This window comes from Miniopterus natalensis, chromosome 22 (genome assembly GCF_054644295.1).
Source record: "Miniopterus natalensis isolate mMinNat1 chromosome 22, mMinNat1.hap1, whole genome shotgun sequence".
NCBI classification, from domain to species: domain Eukaryota; kingdom Metazoa; phylum Chordata; class Mammalia; order Chiroptera; family Miniopteridae; genus Miniopterus; species Miniopterus natalensis.
In genome coordinates, this window is record NC_142102.1 from 3,997,064 (window position 1) to 4,017,288 (window position 20,225).

General features: G+C 48.0%; 2 protein-coding genes across 2 annotated transcripts; one reads left to right on the plus strand and one right to left on the minus strand.

Moving 5' to 3' along the window:
* Positions 1-1,264: 1,264 nt before the first annotated feature.
* On the minus strand, positions 1,265-10,124 carry MRPS11 (mitochondrial ribosomal protein S11). The gene is made up of 6 exons (XM_016200659.2): positions 9,950-10,124; positions 9,703-9,828; positions 5,584-5,682; positions 3,606-3,735; positions 2,423-2,488; positions 1,265-1,669 (listed from the first exon to the last, which is right to left on the minus strand). Exons 1-6 carry the CDS (start codon positions 10,012-10,014, stop codon positions 1,562-1,564), a joined length of 594 nt encoding a protein of 197 aa, XP_016056145.1. The 5' UTR covers positions 10,015-10,124; the 3' UTR covers positions 1,265-1,561.
* A 267-nt stretch (positions 10,125-10,391) lies between these two features.
* On the plus strand, positions 10,392-17,043 carry MRPL46 (mitochondrial ribosomal protein L46). Its single transcript, XM_016200677.2, has 4 exons — positions 10,392-10,613; positions 11,805-11,991; positions 12,290-12,463; positions 16,663-17,043. Exons 1-4 carry the CDS (start codon positions 10,392-10,394, stop codon positions 16,908-16,910), a joined length of 831 nt encoding a protein of 276 aa, XP_016056163.2. The 3' UTR covers positions 16,911-17,043.
* Positions 17,044-20,225: the final 3,182 nt, after the last annotated feature.

A 20,225-nucleotide genomic window follows, 5' to 3' on the forward strand; every position in this document is an offset into this window, starting at 1 on the left:
AATAGCATGCGCCAGAGCTCCCGACAATAAAGCGTTGTGCAATCGCCAGCATTCCTTGACAGTGGCTCCTGATGGTTTGCGCCAGGCGTCCATTCCTGGGCCCAAGACCATTGATCCTGTAGGGTTCTGCACGGGCCCCGACTGTCCAGTTACTCCAGGCCCTCTGTCTACCCAAATAAAAGCCAATCACGTGAAGTCACAGAGCAATTCTCGAGAGTCCCATGATTTTTTGCAGTGTTTACTAACATGTAGTTTTGTGGCAGAATAGTGTAACTCTCTCCAGCAGTGACTTAACACAGGAAGCCTCCGGTTGGGTTTCTTTAGTCAACGGTCACAAGTTAACCTTAAGGTCCTGCTAAGGTTGGAAGAGAAAGCAGTGGGGAGACGTTTTCCCTTCTAAAATTCACATCCAGGTCATGGTCTTTCCCCCTTCTCTAACACACCCACTTTCCTATTTAGGAGGGTGTTTGTGGGTTAACTACATTGAGTTCAGGCAAATTAGTGTTTACCTGGCTGGGCACAGAGGGGAACCCGCAGTACCTTCCCCTGGGTGGCCAGCAGGCTCTTCCTGCCGGCTGTCGAGAAGGAGCAGTGCTCTGTGCACATGCCCCGCGCTTTTTCACCTGGTGATGCTCATCCTGGGCCCTTTGTCCAAGGAGGGCTCGGTCTCAAGCGTCTGCCTTTGGCTTCTGTGTGGACACCCCACTTGTGTTAGCGCCATCTGGGTTCCACACCAGCTTCCTGCACTTTTCAGTTTGGCCTCTACTCCTGCCCTCCATCCACCCCCATTCTAGAGAATCCTGTTTTATACTCTGCCCTCCCCGCTGTAGCGTCACTCAGTCTTGGGTGCTGGGGCTGTTGAAGCCCCTGGTACGTAAGGGATGATGCCCCCTCACTGTGGGGAGTCTGTCCCCTTAGAAGATCTAGACTGAGGACAGTCCACCCACACTTAGGGCGAACTTTAGGTGCTCCCAAGGGTGAACTCTTCCACGAGTGCGCCCAGAGCTAGGAGGCAAAAAGCGCTCAGTTTGGGGCCAAATTACAAGCCGTTAATAAAAGTTGCTATGAGGAGGTCTGGGAACCTTGGTTTAGAGTCTAAATAAGAAATGTCTGAAAACAAAGAGGAAGGTGTCTGGTGAACAGCAGCAGCTCACACTTACATTTTAACCCTTCAACCTAGGGTTTCATCTCAATTCAAAATCTTTTTCAGGAGTAAGCAGGGATTACTGTTTGCAAATCTGGAAGCAAAAAACTCACAAATCACTTCAGATGGTAGAGAATATTCTTTTATTTTTTTAGAACAGGGCAGCCTTTACTGGTTGGGGTCTGGGCCACAACTGCCCCTTTGGCTACCCATGTGTCCAAGAGAGGATGGCCTTACTTCTGGGCACGTGATCTCCAGTCAGAAGTACAACGAGGGCCACCATGTGAGGCAGAGCTGTCCCTTACTGTCTGAAGGACCTCCAACAAGCCCCTCTCTGGAGGGAGCTCCACAGTGTGCTTTCCACGAGGTCTGGAGGTGGGGGCTTGAGGTCAGGTTCAGGTGCAGGCTTCCTTCCCATCACAGCCTCCGAACCTTCTTGGGGCGGCAGCCGTTGTGTGGGATGGGTGTGTTGTCTGTGATTGAGATCACTTCCAGGCCCCCCATGGTCAGTCCCTTGATGGCAGACTGGAAGGAGCAGAAGGAACAGAAGGATGGCTGTGCTAACATGATGACCTAGCCTGTCCAGACAGGGCTCGACAGGGTTGGCATAGTGAGGGGGGGCAAGGTAAGGAGGGGTGGGGTGGGGAGGGGCGTGGAGAGGCTCACTGGTTTTGATACCTATAACCCCAACTCTGTTCTGCTCAGAGAGGTCTCCCAACCAAACCACTTAACCATGTGTTCAGTGCTGTCTACTGTAGTCACACCTGTCACTCCCCACATGTGCTTTACCATCTGAGTACAAAGACTCCCTGCAAACCCCGACACCATTGGCATTACACTTGTGGAGCTTTACTTAAGCTGTTTCCTCTGCCTGGAATGCCCCCCCTCACCTGGACAATACCATATTATTTGTGAAAAGTCAGCAGAATTGTCACCTCTTTAGGGAAGCTTTCCTGATCATACCTGATGGGCTCCCAGCACCCTGGGCACAAGCTTCACCACTGCACCCACTAGTCTGTACTGAGAGACCCATTTGTGATTGCCCCAGGGACCACCTTTCTATCCCCAGGGCCTGGCACACAGCAGGCACTCAGTAAGTGTCTGATGAATCAGTCTAAGTGATCTGGGCTTGCTTTCAGCAGCTCAGTAGATTATAACAGAAAGTTCAAGCCCTCATGGAAATCCACTACAGGGCCACTTTCCCTACCCTGCTCTCAATCCCCATCTGTCTAAATAAAGAAGCAAGTGCACATCCTGTGGAGAATCACTGTCACTTACCAAGCGCCCTGGCCCCAGGCCTTTCACCACCACACGGACATGGGTCACACCCTTCCCTGTAGCTTTCTGGAGAGGAGCAACAAGTGGTTAGTGCCCCAGTGAGAACTGCTATATCCAAGGCTCTAGCTACTGCCACCTGAAGCAACAGGGTAATGAGCTCCAGGGAAAAGGCACCCACAATTGTAAATAGGCAGAAGACAGGAAGGGAGCACAGGACAGATGGCCACGGTGCAAGCCAGACACCAGCCGACAGCACAGAACTGTCAAGTCACAGATATCAAGTCAATTGTGATCACTTTCGCCCAGGAGACCACTGCCACCTAATGGAAATTTCTAACTATCACTCAGATTTTTCTCAGGCGGGTAAATGTAGAATCTCAGACCCTGAGGAGGAGCCCTGGACTTTAAGGCTGAGCTTAAATTCCCACCTAAAAAGTGTTATCATTAGCACATTTTGAGGATCATTAATACATAGCAGTCAAGAGTTTGGAGCACTAAGCTTTGTTTGAAGGTCAAGGTTTTCCTTCAGGAAATACTTGTGGCTGGGCAGAACCAGTGTGAACCGATGGAAGGCCTGTGCTACAGTAAACAGTGTATAAGCTTTGCTCCCAGACCAAACCAGGGAGCTAAAATGATTGCCTGCCGCTGAGCAAGTCGTACACTCTGTGATTGAACTGGCTCAAAAACATGGATAGTACTGAGGGTCTTCTGAAGACTCAAGATATGGACTGTGAAGTGTCTGGCGTATAGTAGATACTCAATAAATCTACCAATAGCGGCACTGCCAATCTACTTCTAGAGAGGTCTGCAACAGTTCACATTCAAATTGGTATTGCATGAGGGTTTTCACCACACATCTTCCCAAAGAGACTATTATCACCAATCCCAACCACACCTCACTGGCCTTTAAATTAGGGAGGCTTTGATAAGCCTTCAGCACCTGGCTCTTACATCTTCTAGAAGGAACCAACAAGTGTTTCACTTCTACTGAAGCTAAGAGGAAAAGAGAAGCCTTTTTACACAGACCCCTTCAAACCACTCCCAATGTTCGGATATCAAGCAAGAGTTGGCATATACCCCATTGCTTCTGAAAGTCCGGTTCACGGAGAACTGGCACCGCAGTGATCAGCTGTGCAGAAACGGGAGCATACTTCACAGGGAGCCGGAAAGAATATACACTCACCGCTGCGGCAGCTATGCCTGCTGTCTGTGCCGCGATGCCTGTGCCCTTCTTGGCGTTCCGAAACCCCTCTGTGCCACAGGAAGTGCGGGCAAGGGGCTGATTAGTGGCAGAGACTACCTGGATCTGTGTGCTGGGAAAGCAGGGGAGGCACAGAAGATAAAATTGACTGTTCAGGGACTTTAGAGAGGGCTAGCCTATGTCCTTACAAGCCCAAGTAAGGGAAAAAAAAGTCACTGCTTTTACTTTGAACTTACCAGTTAAATGTTTTTTGAACTCTTACAGGAGGCACCAGGAAGAGTCAGAATCTAAACCTCACTGAAAACTGACAAGTCATACAATCTAAGAGAGCTCTGTTATGGACAATGTTTGTGTCCCCCCGCAAATTCACGTTGAAATCCTAACTCTGAGTTATGACGGTATTTGGAGGTGGGGCCTGCAGGAAGTGATTAGGTTGTGAGGGTGGAGCCCTCAGGAATGGGGTTAGTCCCTTATAATAGGTGCTCCAGGGAGCTCCCTCTCCCCTTCCACCACATGAGGACACAGTGAGAGGCCAGCCACCTGCAACCCTGAAGAGGGTCCTCATCAGAACCCACCATGCTGGCACCCGGACCTTGGATGTTTAGCCTCCAGAACCGAGAAGTGAATGCCTGTTGTTCAAGGCAATTTGTGGTGCTCTGTACTGGCCACTGAGCAGACTAAGACGAGCTCCATAACCTGAGGGTGGTGAGTGTCATCCAGAGGGAGGGCAGCACATTGCCTCCTAGAGCCTTTCCTGTAGCCAGTGTTCACATTAGGTGTGCTCTCCTTGTCTGGCATTTTTTCTTAAACACCTAAGATGCTTTACATCAGGTGATTTAAAAAAAAAAGACTTTTCATTAGGGAAAGTTTAAAATGTATATGAAAGTGAACAGAATAGTGTATGAACTCCCATGGACCACCCAGCCTCAACAGTGATCAACTCATACCCAATTTAGCTTCATCTATAAGCCCTGTTTCCATTCCCCCCTTTTCCCCACTAATGAATTATTTTGAAGCAAACACCAGGCCCATCATTTCATCTATAAATATCCCAGTATATATCTCTAAAAAAATGACTCTTAAAAAAACAACCACAAAACCATTATATCTAAAAAGAGTTAGCAACATTACCATATTGGATACTTCTAATGCTTATGACACTCCATTTCATTATTAAATTTTTAAAAAAGTGAAATAGTTTTACTAATCATTTCTAAGTTTTAAAATAAAGAATAATTTTAGAAATCCTTAGCATGCTTTCCATTTCCCCCTTGGTCACCATCACCCTGTCTCTGGTCTGAAGAACTCCCTGAGAACTCAGGGAAGAGGGAAGTGAAGAGGCAGTTATGGAGTCAGCCTGGGCTGGCGCCATCTGCTTGTTGGCCTGGCTACAGCTGCCATTCCCCTACCAGGGCCTCTTTGGTTTTCTCCACTCAACAGAAGCATGGGAGAACTGCCTGACCCTGAGACAGCCGAAATGGAGCTACAGAGTAGGTCCAGGGCACTTATGGAAGCGGAGTGAATCCTATGACATCTCCCCTGTGCCCCACACTCTTACCTGTGACTACTAACAGTCTCTCGTGTTCCTCTCTAAACTGCTGCGTGGGCAGCTATGACCAAATACTGACCCATCTCCAGTGGGAGCTGGCCTGCAAAGTTGTCACTAATGTCAGCAAGGTTTCTGTTGCTAACACACCGGTGGGACCTCCCTTAGCAAATCTTATCAATAGGATATGCCCAACCCTGTTCACATTTTCATGAAATCGGAATGAATGTTATAAAGACAGGCTGGTTTCCCAAAAGGAGGAGGGAGCCCAGAGAACATGTGCACTGGCACCACCATGTGCAAGGTAGCACCCTGGCTTCCACCCCAAGCAGGTGCCCAGGGCCACCTCGCCTTCCCCTATGGAGGGGAAAGGAGCCTACCTAGGCCTGCCCAGGTGTCTCCCTCCCCACTTACTTGTTATAGGAGGCCTTAATGTGTGCGATTGGGATCTCTTCAAATTTTTTTCCTGCCCACCTCAGGGAGCTTTCTTGTCCTGGAATTGGAGGGTAAATGCTGCAATTAAGAAGAAATATTTCATGTAAAATTCTCTTTATGTTTTTTAAAAGCAAAGAAATGCATCACATAGTAATCAAACAGTACAAACTCAATGAAAACAGCAGCCCCCCCAACCTGCTCCTGAGTAGCTTCCCCCACCATTCCCTTTCAGTTCTGGTGCTGCTGCCCTGTCTGTGAGCACTGCTCACGCGGCCGTACCTTGAGTTTCCCCCCTGCTAAGGCTCTGCAAGGAGGGCTGACTCCTGCTGCGTGTACTTCAGGCATGAGAAATTGCCGATCCCTGGGCCAGTCCATTGGGCCCTGACATAAGTGTGGCAGATGTCAGAACTTCGGCTGGGTAAGCTGCAGCTCTACTCCCAAAAAGAGAAGGCCCTGCCTCATGGTCTTGAACCTATTTTTTTTTTCCCCCAATCTATTTTCTAATTTCGGCTACAGACACTTTTTAGAAATGAAGATAAATGTGGATAAGTGCAAAGATCACAGCTCATGGCCCACTGCTCCCTTCATAACTATATATATGATTTCAGTAACAGCCTTCCAGCCCTTGGCTCTATTTCTTGACTTCCTTTTCCCCAGTGATCCTGTGTCCTCTATCCTACCCTGGCTACTTACTCCCATGGCATTTAGCCCTTGTCATTACTATACCTGCAACCCGATCATAGCCTCAGTTCCAAGCATCACACTCTGGCCACCACCTCCTGGCACATCCACTGGCTTCCTCTAACGAGAATCCTTCAATCCCACGGATCCTACCAGCTTTTCACTTTCCCACACACCCCTGAGGCTTTCAGTTCTGCCCTGACCTCAGGTAAATTTCATGGCAAAGCATTATAATCACTCCCTTGCACACCCCTCAATCCCCACCCCTACCCCCCAACCCACTTCATTGTCCTTTCCTGGCAAACCCCTAACCATGGTTAAATCCATCTCCAGCCACTTTGAGCCTGTGCATGCACCTGCACAGTTGGCTGAAAAAAAAAAAAATACACAGCAATGCCGACTAGTCTCCCTATATTATGGTTTCTCAGCCTCAGCACCACTGACATTTTGGGTAAGATAATTCATTGTTGTGGGGGGCTGTCCTGCACATCTTGGTTTAGCAGCATCCATGGCCTCTACCCACTACCTAATGTCACCCGTGTTGTGACAACCGAAAATGTCTTCAGGCATTGCTAACAGTCCCCTTGGAGGCAAAATCGCCCCAGGCTGAGAACTACTGCTTTATTTTACTGACTTCTAACATCAAGTAGGCCCTCAGCACTGCTTGGCAATCATACAGCACATCCCCCATTCAATTATCCACCCAGTCTCCTGGATGACTATTTTATACCTTCTTTTGTCTCCTCAAACCTGCTTCCTCACTGACAGCTGATGACCTTCACAGAGAAATAGAAGCAATCAGAATTTCTTCCAGCTCCCACTACCAAACATCTGTGCCCGCGATCTCTGCATTCTCTCCTGTTATGATGCTCCACTTGTGTGTGAGCCTCTCAAGGACATCTCTCCAGCAATGTTCCACACTAGCATCATCGTTCCTTCCCCTCTCCACCGCATCACTCCCATCAGCAAAACATGCTGTCATACCCGCAACCTAAAAGCAAACAAAAACCTCTCAAGCCCAAAGCCTCCTTGAGCTACTGCCATTTCTGTGACCCTTATAGCAGAACCCTCTTAAAGAAGTGACTGTCCCTGCTCTCTCTTCCCATCTTCTGTTCTCCTTGAACCCACTCCAAGGAGACTTTAGCTCCTATCACTGTACCAGAAATGTTCTAGTTAAGGTCTCTGACCAACTTACGACGTTAAATGCAAGGAGCAAGTCGGGCATCAGCCTATCGACCGGTCATATCAGCGGCATTTAACATAACTGACCTTTGCCCTTAGGCCACATGTGAAAAAAGCCTCTCCAGTTTTTTTTTTCCCACTACCCCTGTTATGTCTCTCTTGCTGATTCTTCCTCATAAGCCAAATCTCTAAATGTCAGAGGGGTCGTGGGTTCAGTCCTTGGACTTACCCTTTTTAAAATTTTTAAATTAATTTCTTTTATCCTCACCGAGGATATTTTTCCATTGATTTTAGAGTGAGTGGAAGGGAGGGAGAGGGAGGGGAAGAGAGAGGGAGAGAGAGAAGTCGATGTGAGAGAGAGAGAGAGACACTGACTGATTGCCTCCCTCACACTCCCCAACTGGGGCTGGGGATTGAGCCTGCAACTGAGGTACATGCCCTTAACTGGGAATCAAACCCAGGACCCTTTGGTTCATGGCCAATGCTCTAGCCAGCACTTCATAATGTGGTGCGTAAAGGCGTACCATGGGCCAGGGCTGGACTTCTGCTCTTCAGCTACACTTCCTCTCGTGATGATCTTGTACTCTCATCATAGTCTCTGGTGAGTGTCCCACATGCATATGGCCCAGATCTGTGCCCTGAACTCCGTCTGTAATAGCCAACACTGTATCTCCACTTGGATGTTCATTATGCAACTCCAACTTCCAAGCTCCTCTCGTCTTCCTCATCTTAATGACAACTCCATCTTTCTAGTAGTTTAGGCCAAAAATTTTAGGGTGTTCCTTCATTCCTCTCCTTTCTCACACCTTACATTAATAATCATGTTGGTTCTACTTTCTAAATGTATCAGCCCAACCATGCATACTACCTCCACAGCTGTCACTCTGGTCTAAGCCACCATCTTCTTGCCTAGATTATTTCAAGTCTTCTAACAGCTGAGAAGACTTCTTGCTTCCTTACAGTTCAATATCAACACAGCAGCCAAAGAGACTCTTTAAAAATGTAAGCATGATTGTGTCAGCTGTCTTCAAAATTCTCCAGTGGCTTCCCATCTCACTCAGAGAAAAAGCTTAAGTCCTGACGATGACCTCATGCGGCCCTGTGTGCATGCTACACCCCTGGCCTCTTTGCCTCCACCTGCCATTTTTATGCCTCACTCCACACTGGCCTTATTGCTATGGCTTATAAACACTAGACACATTCCCACCATCTGTCATACTCCCATGTTTTGCTTGTTTTATATTTGCTGTCCCCTACGCACTATAACTTAAGTTCTGTGGGGGCAGGGATTTTTGTGTGTTTGGTCACCCATGTGTCCCCAACACCTTGCACAGTGTCTGGCAATGCTGAATGACCAGAACAGAATCTTGACTTAAACTCCTTTAGAAGCTCCCCACTGCCCCTGTTACAGACAAGACACTGGGCATTCTGATTCCTTCTTGTCTTGCTGACCTCACCTGCCATCTCACACACACCCGAATATACCACGTTCTTTCACACCACGCCTTTACGCAGACTGTCAGTTTTGCCCTTTCATCTTGTCCGCTGAGCTCCCATCCAGTTCAGCTGCCAGCTCCACGTTTCCTCCTCTGCTCTCACCCCGTTAGCTCAGGAGGTAGCCACTCATCCTGTCGCACTTCCAAGCCCCGAGTTCTTACCTCCAGTATACTACTCATCAGACTATGATAAAGATGCTTGCAGGTCTTTCTTCCCTACTGTGGGGAGGAACCATCCTTTGTATTTGTGTTGGTGTTTGGCACATAGTAGGTTCTGAGTAAGTGCTTGTTAAGTGGATGTGAAGTACACCGAAGTGGTGCAGCGGTGGGAAGCGAGATGCCAGTTCTTTGAACTGAGCACAAATACCTCCCTAGACCTCAGACCAACTCTGAAAAGCGTAGGATAACCTACAGCACAGTGTGGCCTCCCTCTGCCGTCCCCCTTGCTGCCTGTGCTGTGCCCTGATCGCCCTCAGGGAAGCGAGCCGATCACACCTCTGACACCCGCTCGGATCCACTCTCCGGAGGCCCACTCAGCGTCCACTCTGTGCCGAGTCTCGTCTCACTTGTTCTCACAGCCTCCCTCGGCATTATATTCATTTTTAGTCAAGAAAGCGGAGACTGAGGTGAATGTTCATAATGTCGCACAGATGGCAAGTGACAGAGTTGGGGAATTGACCGGTTCTGACACTGGAGGGTGGAGCCGGTCTCCCGAGGGCTGGACCGGAGGGGCCCTCACCTGTAGCCGCTGCGGCCCGGAGCCGGAGCCGGAGCCGCCGCCTTCTCAGCTTCCCGCTTGGCCGCCGCGTCCTGCAACTGCTGGGCGCCCGCGTGGACGGCGGCGGCCGGCCCCCGGGCCGCGAGCCTGCGGGACGGAAAGCTCGCTGAGGGCCCGCGCCTGCTGCCCGCTGGAGTCGAGGTGGCCGATGGGACTGGGACCGGAGCGTCCTCCCGGGTGGCCGTGGGTGCCGACGGGAACCACTTACCTGCCCGCGGGGGGCCAAGCCCGTGACCCCAGGAGCCGAGACGCCGCGCTCCTCACAACCTGCATGACTTGAATTGGCCCCAGTGGGCGCCCGTCCGCGGCGCCAGCACCATGGACGCCTGGGGGGAGGGCAGCGAGGAAAAGTCGTCTGAGTCCTCTCGTGAGGTCCGCTAACGCTCTTAGCCGCTTCGTATGCTCTGTGATAACCCCCGCTGCGATTCCCACCCGGGAATTCCCTTCCCGCCCCCGACCTCCCGACCGAGGCCTCCACCCCCCTCCACATGGAAGTGGTTCGTCCCGGCCGGTCCCGCCGCGGGCGCTCCCCGCGCTGCCTTGTGGGAACGCGGGATTGGCCCAGCGCCGCCGGGAGCCGCGCTGCCTTGTGGGAACGCGGGATTGGCCCAGCGCCGTCGGGAGCCGCGCTGCCTTGTGGGGCGGCGGGGATGGCGGCGGCGGCGAGGCGCGCTCTTTCGGGGGCGGCGCGGGGCTGGCGGCGCGCGCTCTGGGCCGGCGGCCTGGGCTCTCGCCGCCTGGCCCTTGCGGCCGCGCCCTCGACCAGCGGGTCTCCGTGGCGCCTGCTGGGCGCGCTGTGCCTGCAGCGGCCACCGGTCGTCTCGAAGGCGCTGACCCCGCTGCAGGAAGAGATGGCAGCGCTGCTACAGCAGGTAGATTTGAGGTGCGGTCGCGCGTTCAGGCACCGCGAGGAACCAGTAGAGGCACCTGTGCCTGACCCCAGGCGGTCTGTGTGGTCTTGGACAGGTTGCTTCCCCTCTCAGAACTTCGGTCTACTTAACCCCGCAAAATGGTGCCGACCTTCCTGGGTCGTAGGCGCTCAGTAAAAGGTAGTTTGTTTCCTTGGCCTTCTTTCTGTCACCTAAGGCAGCTGTTTGGAGACACTTCTTTTTTCCCAGCCCCGGAGGGAAGCGGTGGTAAAGCGGACGGGCCCGGTCTCTGTCCGGTAGTGGGCGGGCGTGGAGAGGAGTCTGTGAGGGGGGAGCGTCGGGCGGCGGCGTCGCCCCGCTTTGCCTCCCAGGACTGTGCGTGAGGCGAGTGAGGAAACGGGCAGAAACTGGGCGTAGTGACCCGGCGGGCCTGAGGTCCCCCAGGTAGTGACTGAAGAATGGTATGTTTCTACAGAATCTGAAATGCCTTCGTCTTGCCTACTGAGGGCTGTAACTGTAGACTTCAGTTCAGTGCTTTTTACTTGGCGTATGCATTTTCTCTGCAAGCGTTTTCACTAATCACTCTACAGATAATCATTGAGCACTTGGTTTGTACAGACCTTGTGCTGAAATGCTCAGCGTGCTTCAGTCTGGTGGGGGAGGGCCAGTCAGTAACCAGATAATCCCGTGGCTGTGTAATTGCAGAGTCTGTTAAGGGCCCTAAAGGAAAACACACAGTTCTGTAAGAGAGTTTAACAGGGACACCTAGTTTTGATTTTATGAGAGGTGTCAAGGAATATCTCTCCAGGAAAGTGATGTTTAAACTGAGATATGAAGGAGGAGTAGGAAGTCTCCCAGGAGGGAAAGCGAGGAAGGAAGAACAGCATCTGTAAACTCGTGGGGCAGGGAAGCCCGTGGGGAGTGAGATTCCCATCAAAGGCTGACGTGACTGGAGCATAAGTGGGCCTGCCCTGCCTGCCCCAGTTCTCTGTTATTAGCCATGTTGACCTCCATTCCCATTCTCACATTTTAGCAAATGTAACTCAAATCCAAAGTGCAGGTGACCTTTTTCTTTGTTTTCTCCCTGTGGTGGTTTGATTGTACGTCTGGTTATGCCGGGTGATGAACTTAGGAGTCTGTCGGGTGTGCTCTAGCTCTGTTATTCTGCCTTATTTGTCCTGTTCATTGTCCCAGATCGAGATAGAAAGAAGCCGATATTCAGACCATGAGCTCCGTGCTTTTGCTGAAACCCAGCAACTGGCAAAGAAGAAAGCTGACCTCTATGATGATGAAGATGAACAGAAGATATTGCTGGTACAGGATTTGGAAGATATGTGGGAGCAGAAATTCTTACAGTTCAAACCTGGAGCTCGCATAACAGGTTGGTGGTCTTTCAAGCCAACAAGAGGAAAGGGAAAGAGGAGTATTCTGGTTCCCAAATAATGGTGCGCAGTTTAAAACCTGTGAATAGTTCATTTCTGGAATTTTCCATATATGATTTAATTTGGGGGTAACTGAAACTGTGGAAAGTGAAACCACAGATGGAGAGGGAATCTACTGTGTAAGTTTTTTTGAGAGCAGGAATTATAGCGCTGCCTTAAAGGAAGACTGTAAAGCTCTAATCTCGGCTCTGGCAGATCACAGTTATCTTCTCTCCTCTGACACTCTTTTCTTCGCAGAAGCCGATAAAAAGAATGACCGAACCTCACTGCACCGGAAGCTAGACAGGAACCTTGTCCTGCTGGTCAAAGAGAAGCTTGGAGACGAGGAGGTGTGGATGCTGCCCCAGGCAGAGTGGCAGCCCGGGGAGACCCTCAGAGCAACAGCTGAGCGAACCCTGGCCACACTCTCAGGTGAGTTCTCCGCCACCCTCTAAACCCCATGAGATGCACTTTGGACTCAGCCAGAGGATTTATGGTCTGACTGTGAGGATGGATTTAAAGGTAAGGATTTTCCTTAGACCAGGTGAGAGTCTATCTTTGTCCCACTGAGATTTTTTAATTTAGTATGTTGATTCTTGAACAACATGGGTTTGAACTGTGCAGGTCCACGTACATGTGGATTTTCTTCAATAAATACATACAGTACTGTACATGTATTTGTTATGATTTTCTTAATGACTTTTTCTAGCTTACTTTATTGTAAGTACAGTATATAGTACACATACATATGAAATATGTGTTAATTGGTTATGTTATCGGTAAGGCTACTTGTCAACAGTAGGCTATTAGTAGTTAAGTTTTAGAGGAGTCAAAAGTAATACATGGATTTGGGACTGTGTGGGGGCTCGGTGCCCCAACCCCTCACCTTGTTCAAAGGTCAGCTGTACATTCAAAGTTGATGTTCCTACCATTCTCTCAGCCTGCTTCTCGTCTTATCCTTGCTTTTTGGTACCACCACTTACCTATTCACCCACCTAGAAGCTTCTAACTTATTCTGGAGCTCATTCCGACGTCCATAAATTCTTGAGTCCTACCTGGTCTTCTCTAAATATTCTCCTGTTTCCTCAGCTTTGGTTCTGACCCCTTCTCACCAGGGTTTCTCAGCCTTGGCACGGTTGATAATTTGTGGCCAGAGAATTGTTTGTGGGCACTCTTCTGTGCATTGTAGGATGTTTAGCAGCATCTCTTGCCTGTACTCACTAGATGCCAGCAGCAATAACCCATCTCTGGCCCCTCGTGACAACCAAAGACGTCGAGACATTGCCAGATAATACCTGGGGAGCGAAATCACTGGTTGAGAACCGCTACACTGGAGTATTGGAGTAGATACCAAATAAATTCCCCCTTTTGTGTCATACCCTTCAATGGTACCAGAAGGAGCTTGCTAAAACACAAATCCCTTGTCACTCCTCTACCTAGAATTCTTGCAAGGTTTCCCATAAAAGTTCAGACATTTAGGCATGGCCTACCAATCCTTTTTGTCCTGATCCTGAGCTCATCAGTCTTGCGTCTTGCCTCATTAATGTATTACCTGCCTTGTAACCTAACAAACCTTTTGCGTTCCTTGAATAATGTGGTCTTTCATGCACCCCTGCTTTGAGGCATGCTGGTCCCTGATTGATGCGTTTATTCCTCCCAGGTCTTACTGCTCAGTTTTTAAGAATCAGCTCGTTCCTTAGATATACTGTGATGGAAGCTTCTCCAGGCCTCTGGGCAGAGAGGGCTACTCCTCCCTGCAGGCTCCTGTAGCACTGGTGTGTGTCCTTACTCAGTTTATGCAGCAAGCATTTACTCAGCACCTTCCATTTGCTGGCACTGTCCAGGCAGTGGGGTCACAGTGATGAATAGGACATTACTCCTGCCTCCCTGGGAGCTCATGTTCTAGTAGAGAATATGCTCTTTCACTTACCCATTGCCCTGCAATTGTTTATTAACACATTTCCCTCCCCAGCCAGAATTATGACTCCCTTGGAGGTATGTGCAGTGTCTGTTCCTTTCCATGTTCCTAGCTCCATGGAGGTACTTACTGAGTGTTTTTGAGAGTGTATTTGACAGTGTAAGTGCACAAGCACTTTGCTGGCCCTGCCACCAGCTTAAGTACCTGCTAACCAAACGTCAGCAACCAGTGTGTGCCCCCTTGGCCCTTTCCCTTGAGGGGCCTGTGGGGCTGCAGGAGAGGCAGCGCAACAGAATGAAATGGGTGAGGGCCTTTGCTGTTTGCAGTTTCTCTCAAGTCAAGTATTCATGACTGACGCTTGCTCAGCCCTGCCGCCTGTGTGCCACATGGAAAGGGGGTCCACCTAGGCACTGCACTGTTCTCCATTAACCTTCCCACTGTAATAAGTCAATGTGAAAGGAAATGCGTAAAAAAAATATTGATGTTTAATAGGTGCATATAAAATAAAATGTGTTGATTTATTGCAAATTTATTAAAAGTGGCAAAAAAAGCTCAAGCTATATAAAAGCATATTTATGGAAAAAGTCAGAGCCCATTCCTTTACTCCCCAGTGGCACTACACTGTCCATGTATTTCTACAAGGTAGAATTCCTAGAGGTGAGACTAATGGTCAAGGATAGACACATTAAGGTTTTTGATAGGCACTGCCCAGTGGTCCTGCAGAATGTACCTAACATTTGAAATTTTGGGGAGTGGTATAAAGGAGTGCCTGTTTGCCTAGACCTCCTCAACATGAAATAGTCTCTTAAGTTTTGCCTATCTGGTCAGTAAAAATGATTGCTTTTGGATTAGCATTTTCCTAATTGCTAGTGAGAGTCACTGCCCTTTCCATGTTTATTGGTTGTTTGCATTTCTTCCATGAACTACCTGTTCAGATTCTTTGCTCATGCTTGTAATGAACTTTTTTATTTTCTTGATTTGATTATATTTTTAATCCACTTTTCCCAGATTATAGAAAAGTAATGTGTATCTGTTGAATTAAGTGGAAATTTCAGAAAGGTATAAAGAAACCTACAGATATAATCCCACCACTCACAGATACCCACTGTTGAGGTTTTGTGTTGTATGTAGTGTTGTTGTTTTTTTAATATTGAGAAGGTCAATTCCTTGTAAATGGTGAGAAACTTATCAAACAGTGTCTAGTAGAATGTATTGTAGGGTAAGAAGTAATTTTCCCTTCTTGGAGGCAACCACTATTAACAGTTTTTTGTGTATATTTTTAGAATTGGCAAGCACATATTTTATCTCTTTCTTTTATCCACACATTTGGAGCATATTTATACAGAGTTACGTACCTTTTTTCTCCTCTTAATCATCTATATCAGCACACGAAGACAGCTGTTTCATAATACATATGTACCACTGTTTGTTTAACCAGGCTGTTGCTTTTACAAATAAAGCTGCAGTGAACATCCTTGTACACTCATCTTTGCTCCCACGGGCAAACAGTGTTGCTAGATCAAAGGGTATGTATAAATAAAATGCATAACTCTTGCCACATAGAGCAGTTACACTAATTTACACCCGTTGGGGAGCGCCCATTTTTTTCTTAGCCTTGACGAGCAATGTACAGCTCAGTTGTTGAACTTTAGTAATATGTTGTTGTTTTAATGTGTATTTCTTTAGTAATAAGATTGAGCGTACTTTAATGAGTTTGTAAGTCATTGATACTGATTTTCATGTGAACTTCCTGTTCATATGCTTGGTTCATTTTTCTTTTAGATTTGTTGTTTTTTTCTCATTGATTTCTAAGAACTTCTTATACCTTAAGGCATTTCTCTGTTGAATGTGTTGAAATATTTTTTTTCTAGTTTGTCATTTGGTCTTTGACTTTTCTATGCTTTGTTTTTTTTCCCTAAAGGTTTAATTTTTATGTAAATGTATTTTTAAAAAATTTTTGAATTTTGTGTTTTGGCTAGGTCTTACTCTCTCAAAAATGATGGAGAAAGTACTTTTATGGTCTCTCTTTCTTTAATGAGAAATTTAAAAATAGGGGAATATTCAGAAAATATTATTAAATATCCATGAAACCACCATCAAAAATGAATAAACTTTTAATGAAAAATTTCAGTGTCTGTTAAATCTTTTATCTATACGAGATCAGTTTTGATATGAGGGATGAGTTCCAGCTTTTTTTTCCCTTGTTTAGCTCGCCACTACCTTTCAGTAATTCATCGTTTCCTCATCCTTTGAAATAGTGGGTTGGGGTTATTAATCCCTTTGTTATACATTGCAGAAGTTATCAATCTATCTTTGTCTTTTAACTTTTGTTACGATGTTTTCACTCTACAGAAGTCAAATCGAGTCCCTTTCATGCTTTCGGTAAGACACTCCCTTTAAAAGGCTGATGAGTTTTGCTTTGTAGACACCAGGTGTCTTGGTCCTTCAGCAACAGGTGGTGACAGGGCTGAGTCTAGAAGCTCAGTGCTGTGATTCCCAGGTGGTGGTATTTGAACTGCATCGCTGACTTCAGTCTGAAAGCAGTAGCTTGGCGCGTGGAGGGGCCCAGTGAATCGGCTCTTCAGGAATCACCCCAGCCCTCGCTCTCAGGGATGTCTTTCACCGTGGCCAGAAAGCACTCTCACAGATTGTGGGAGCAGAATCAACAGGTGGTGTGTCTTCATCTTGCACTTCTGTTTCTCCCCTCCCTCAGAAAACAACATGGAAGCCAAGTTCCTGGGAAATGCACCCTGTGGCCACTACAAGTTCAAGTTCCCCCAGGCAATGCGGACAGAAAGTAGCCTTGGAGCCAAAATATTTTTCTTCAAGGCACTGCTACTAACTGGAGACTTTTCCCAGGCCCAGAAGAAGGGCCATGTGTGGGTCAGTAAGGAGGAGCTGGGGGACTATTTGAAACCGAAATACCTGGCCCAGGTTAGAAGGTTTCTGCTGGACTTCTGATGGACTGGACTGCCTGTGGACAATGCTCGGACAGGTCTGCACCTGCAGCCTCAAGACACTTTGTGGCTGCCCGTCTTTGCAGGGAATATCAAGAAGCATAATGAGTTCTGAGAAATAAACGAGTTTATCATTGTGTGGGCCTTGGCTGATTTGTCCTTTGAGGGTTACCAGTTCCTCCCTCTGAAGAGAGCCAGCTCCTAGGGCGCCTTTCCTCCCCTCCAAGCTGGTGATTGAGTACTACATTACTGTCTAGTGAACCAGCTGGCTTCCCGGGCCCAGGAAGGAAACAGAAGGGAATGAATCCAACTTCTAAAAGCCTTGCGTCCTGTGAAAGCTTCTAGGCCCATGGTGGGGGGAGGGGTCTAGGTGTGTGTTTGTGTATTAACCATTTTCCCTTCTGTTATCCCCTCCCTTTCTACTTGGTATGTGAAAGTGTATGAATCCATCATAGGGAATAATTCCTTCTCTCTTCTCTTTCTTTCTCTCGTTTTATTCTTTGTTTTAAAGCATTTCATGTTTAAACCGAATGTATTTGTGTATTTGTGTATTTGTGTCAGCTGCTTCTCTGCATTTTACAGATGGGGAATCATAGCCGGGTGTGACTTGACTGAGAGTTGTGCTGCACGGCATGGATGGTGCGGAGAGTGCTGAGCCCTTGCCTCTGGGTCAAGGCACTTGATCCCTCCTTGTGTTTCTTGGTCACCACTGGCCCCAGTACCTGGCACAGGGAAGGCACTCAGTGAATATTTGCTAAATGAGTGGAGGAGAGGGAGGGTCTCGGAGATGCCTTTGTGTGCCCAGATTACTGCTTCCAGTAGCAAGGCTGTGGTCCTGGTTCCCATCAGACTTCCTGGTTTCCTCTCAGACATTCTTCTGGGTTCAAGGGACAGGCCTATACCACAAGCTTGTGATATGGGATTTCCTTATCTGGGTCACGTGTGCAGCCTCTTGTGCAGGATCTGGGAAGTTTCCTTCTGCGATCAAAACAGGTAGCTCCTTCCTCCGTACCTCCTGCAGGTGCTCTTTCCCCTCATTACTGAGGAGAGAAGTTTCTAGCCGAGGCTCACCGGTTTGGTGGGCATTCTGGCACTTTTGGTGTGAAGCCTGGGCCATAGGAAAAGGTAAGGGCGGCCCTAGGACCAGGAGAGCATTTCTCTTTCTGGATTTTGGAGTGGATTCTGTATGTGAACTATACTGAATATTCGCTGCAGGGACCTCTAGCCTATGAGGGAAGGAATCACATGGGTGAGGTGGTAGCTGTTCTCCTGACCTATCCTGATTTATAATATGTTTGGTCTTTGTCCCCACTCATTGACACAGAACATCGAAACCCTTGAAATTTCCCAAGTGTTGAGAGCAGTTGGTCCCTTAGGTTAATGAGGTGACGTTTGGAAATCCCCTTGGTAACCGGGGGAGCCAACCACACGATTAGAGGGTTGGAACTTGCAACCCATCCCTTGACTTACAGGGAGGGGAGAGGGGCTAGATACTAAGTTCAGTTACCGATGACCAATGCTTTAATCATTTATGCCCATAACAATGAAGCCTCCCTAAAAACTGAAAAGGACAATTTTGGAGAGCTGCTGTGTTGGTGAACACGGACTTGGGGAGAGTTGTACATTCTGGGAGGGCTTGGAAAGCTGTGTTCCCTTTTCTCATACTTTACCCTGTGTGTCTCCCATCCGGCCGTTCCTGAGTTAAATCCTCTTATCATAAACTGGTGATCTAGTAAGTAAAATGTTTCTCTGAGTTTGTGAGCTCCTCCAGCAAATTAACCAAACGCAAGGAGGGGTCTTGGGACTCTCCCAGATTTATAGCCAGTGGGTCAGAAGCGCAGGTGACAACCTGTGATTGGCACCTGAAGTGGAGGGCTGTCTTGTGGATCAGAGCCCTCAACCTGTGGGCTCTGACGCTGTCTCCAGGTAGGTAGTGTCAGAATTGAGTTGAATTGTAGGACATTAGCTAGTGTGAGAATTGCTCAGCGTTGGAGGGAAAACCTGCACCTTGGAATCGGTATCAGAATCTTACTGACCGTTCATTCATAAGGTGGTTTGTTACAAAGTTGTTTCTTTAAAAGGAAATAGCATGTATACAACCAGTAAATAGAGACATGGTGTCAGGATAACCCTGAATTAGGTTAGTTTCCATGAGGGTTTCCGCAGAACGTTAATATTTTGAAGTGATCAGGCACAGGACTGAATACCTTAAGAACAAAGCTGGAAGTTTTATAGGCATGCCTTCCATTTTTGCAACTAGTGGCAGGTTTAGGAGCTTCCAGGATCACTACTAGCTTTTCCACTGAAGAAGGCCTATCCTGGATCACATTTTAGGTTTGCTGGAACTAGTCTCAGCTAGGACCTGCATCTCAGAAAACCTACATCTCAGGAAGAAGAGTGAAGCCCCAGGATTTAAGGCTGCAAGGGACCAGCACATGCGCCAGTGGAGGCCTAACTGCGCTAGCAGCGTCAGTGGGCTTGATCCGGTTTGGTTGGTGTCCTGGCTACAAAACTCTCTAGGTTTTAGGTGATCTGCCCCACCCCCCTTTTCCCAGGAGCCCTGTTCTTTCTGGAGTGTGATTTTGCAGAATTTTAGAGATTTTTTTTTTTTGGTATTATAGTAGAAATGGCTATATGCTGAGTGCCAGCCAGCTTCCACTGGCTGCCAAACATGACCAGAAAATTGTTCCTGGTGTGTCCTTTGGGAGAGGATCACCAGGGAACAAAGAAAGAGGTGATGCTCTCTGTGTTTTAGGGGATGGGAGCTTTCAAAGGAAACAGCAAGAGGACAAAGGAGTCATGAGTGTGATGTGGGGCTAGGAGATGCAGTTTGAGGTGTGTGTGTGCACCCCGAGGAATGCCACTGTGTGTGTGTGTGCACGCGTGCTCATGTGTGTGTAACATGTAAAACAGGGCCCTCTCTCCTCCCAGCTCACTGAAAAGACTCCTCCAGAAGCTTAGCCCCCCCAACTGGTCATTACCTTCTCAAATGATTTTCAGCCACTTCTGTTTTCCACTTTTGCTGGTACTGTGGAGAAAATATTGCCACTCTTAATAAACTTGTTTTCCTAGTAACTTATCCTCAAGAGTTCTTCCCCTGCTGTGCCATGTCTGTACCTTGTACGTGCTTCTCCAAATAGCACTTGATAGGACAACGGATTGTTCATTAGTCTGGCTCCTACACCTAACTGGACTTTCAGATCTTCGGGCAGAGCCTGTGTCATGGACATAACTAAAGAAAATGTGTTTAAGTGACTCGGCTTCTTTCCCCATGAGTACTGAACTTGGGAGTCAGAAAACCTGGGTTTGCGTTTGTTTT

Coding starts and splice junctions, on each gene's coding strand:
- MRPS11 (XM_016200659.2), bottom strand. CDS start 10,014: ATGCAGGTTGTGAGGAGCGCGGCGTCTCGGCTCCTGGGGTCACGGGCT. Junction 9,829..9,949: donor GCTTGGCCCCCCGCGGGCAG/GTAAGTGGTTCC, acceptor TCCGTCCCGCAG/GCTCGCGGCCCGGGGGCCGG. Junction 1,670..2,422: donor GCCTGGGGCCAGGGCGCTTG/GTAAGTGACAGT, acceptor TGCTCCTTCCAG/TCTGCCATCAAGGGACTGAC.
- MRPL46 (XM_016200677.2), top strand. CDS start 10,392: ATGGCGGCGGCGGCGAGGCGCGCTCTTTCGGGGGCGGCGCGGGGCTGG. Junction 10,614..11,804: donor TGGCAGCGCTGCTACAGCAG/GTAGATTTGAGG, acceptor TCATTGTCCCAG/ATCGAGATAGAAAGAAGCCG. Junction 12,464..16,662: donor AACCCTGGCCACACTCTCAG/GTGAGTTCTCCG, acceptor CCCCTCCCTCAG/AAAACAACATGGAAGCCAAG.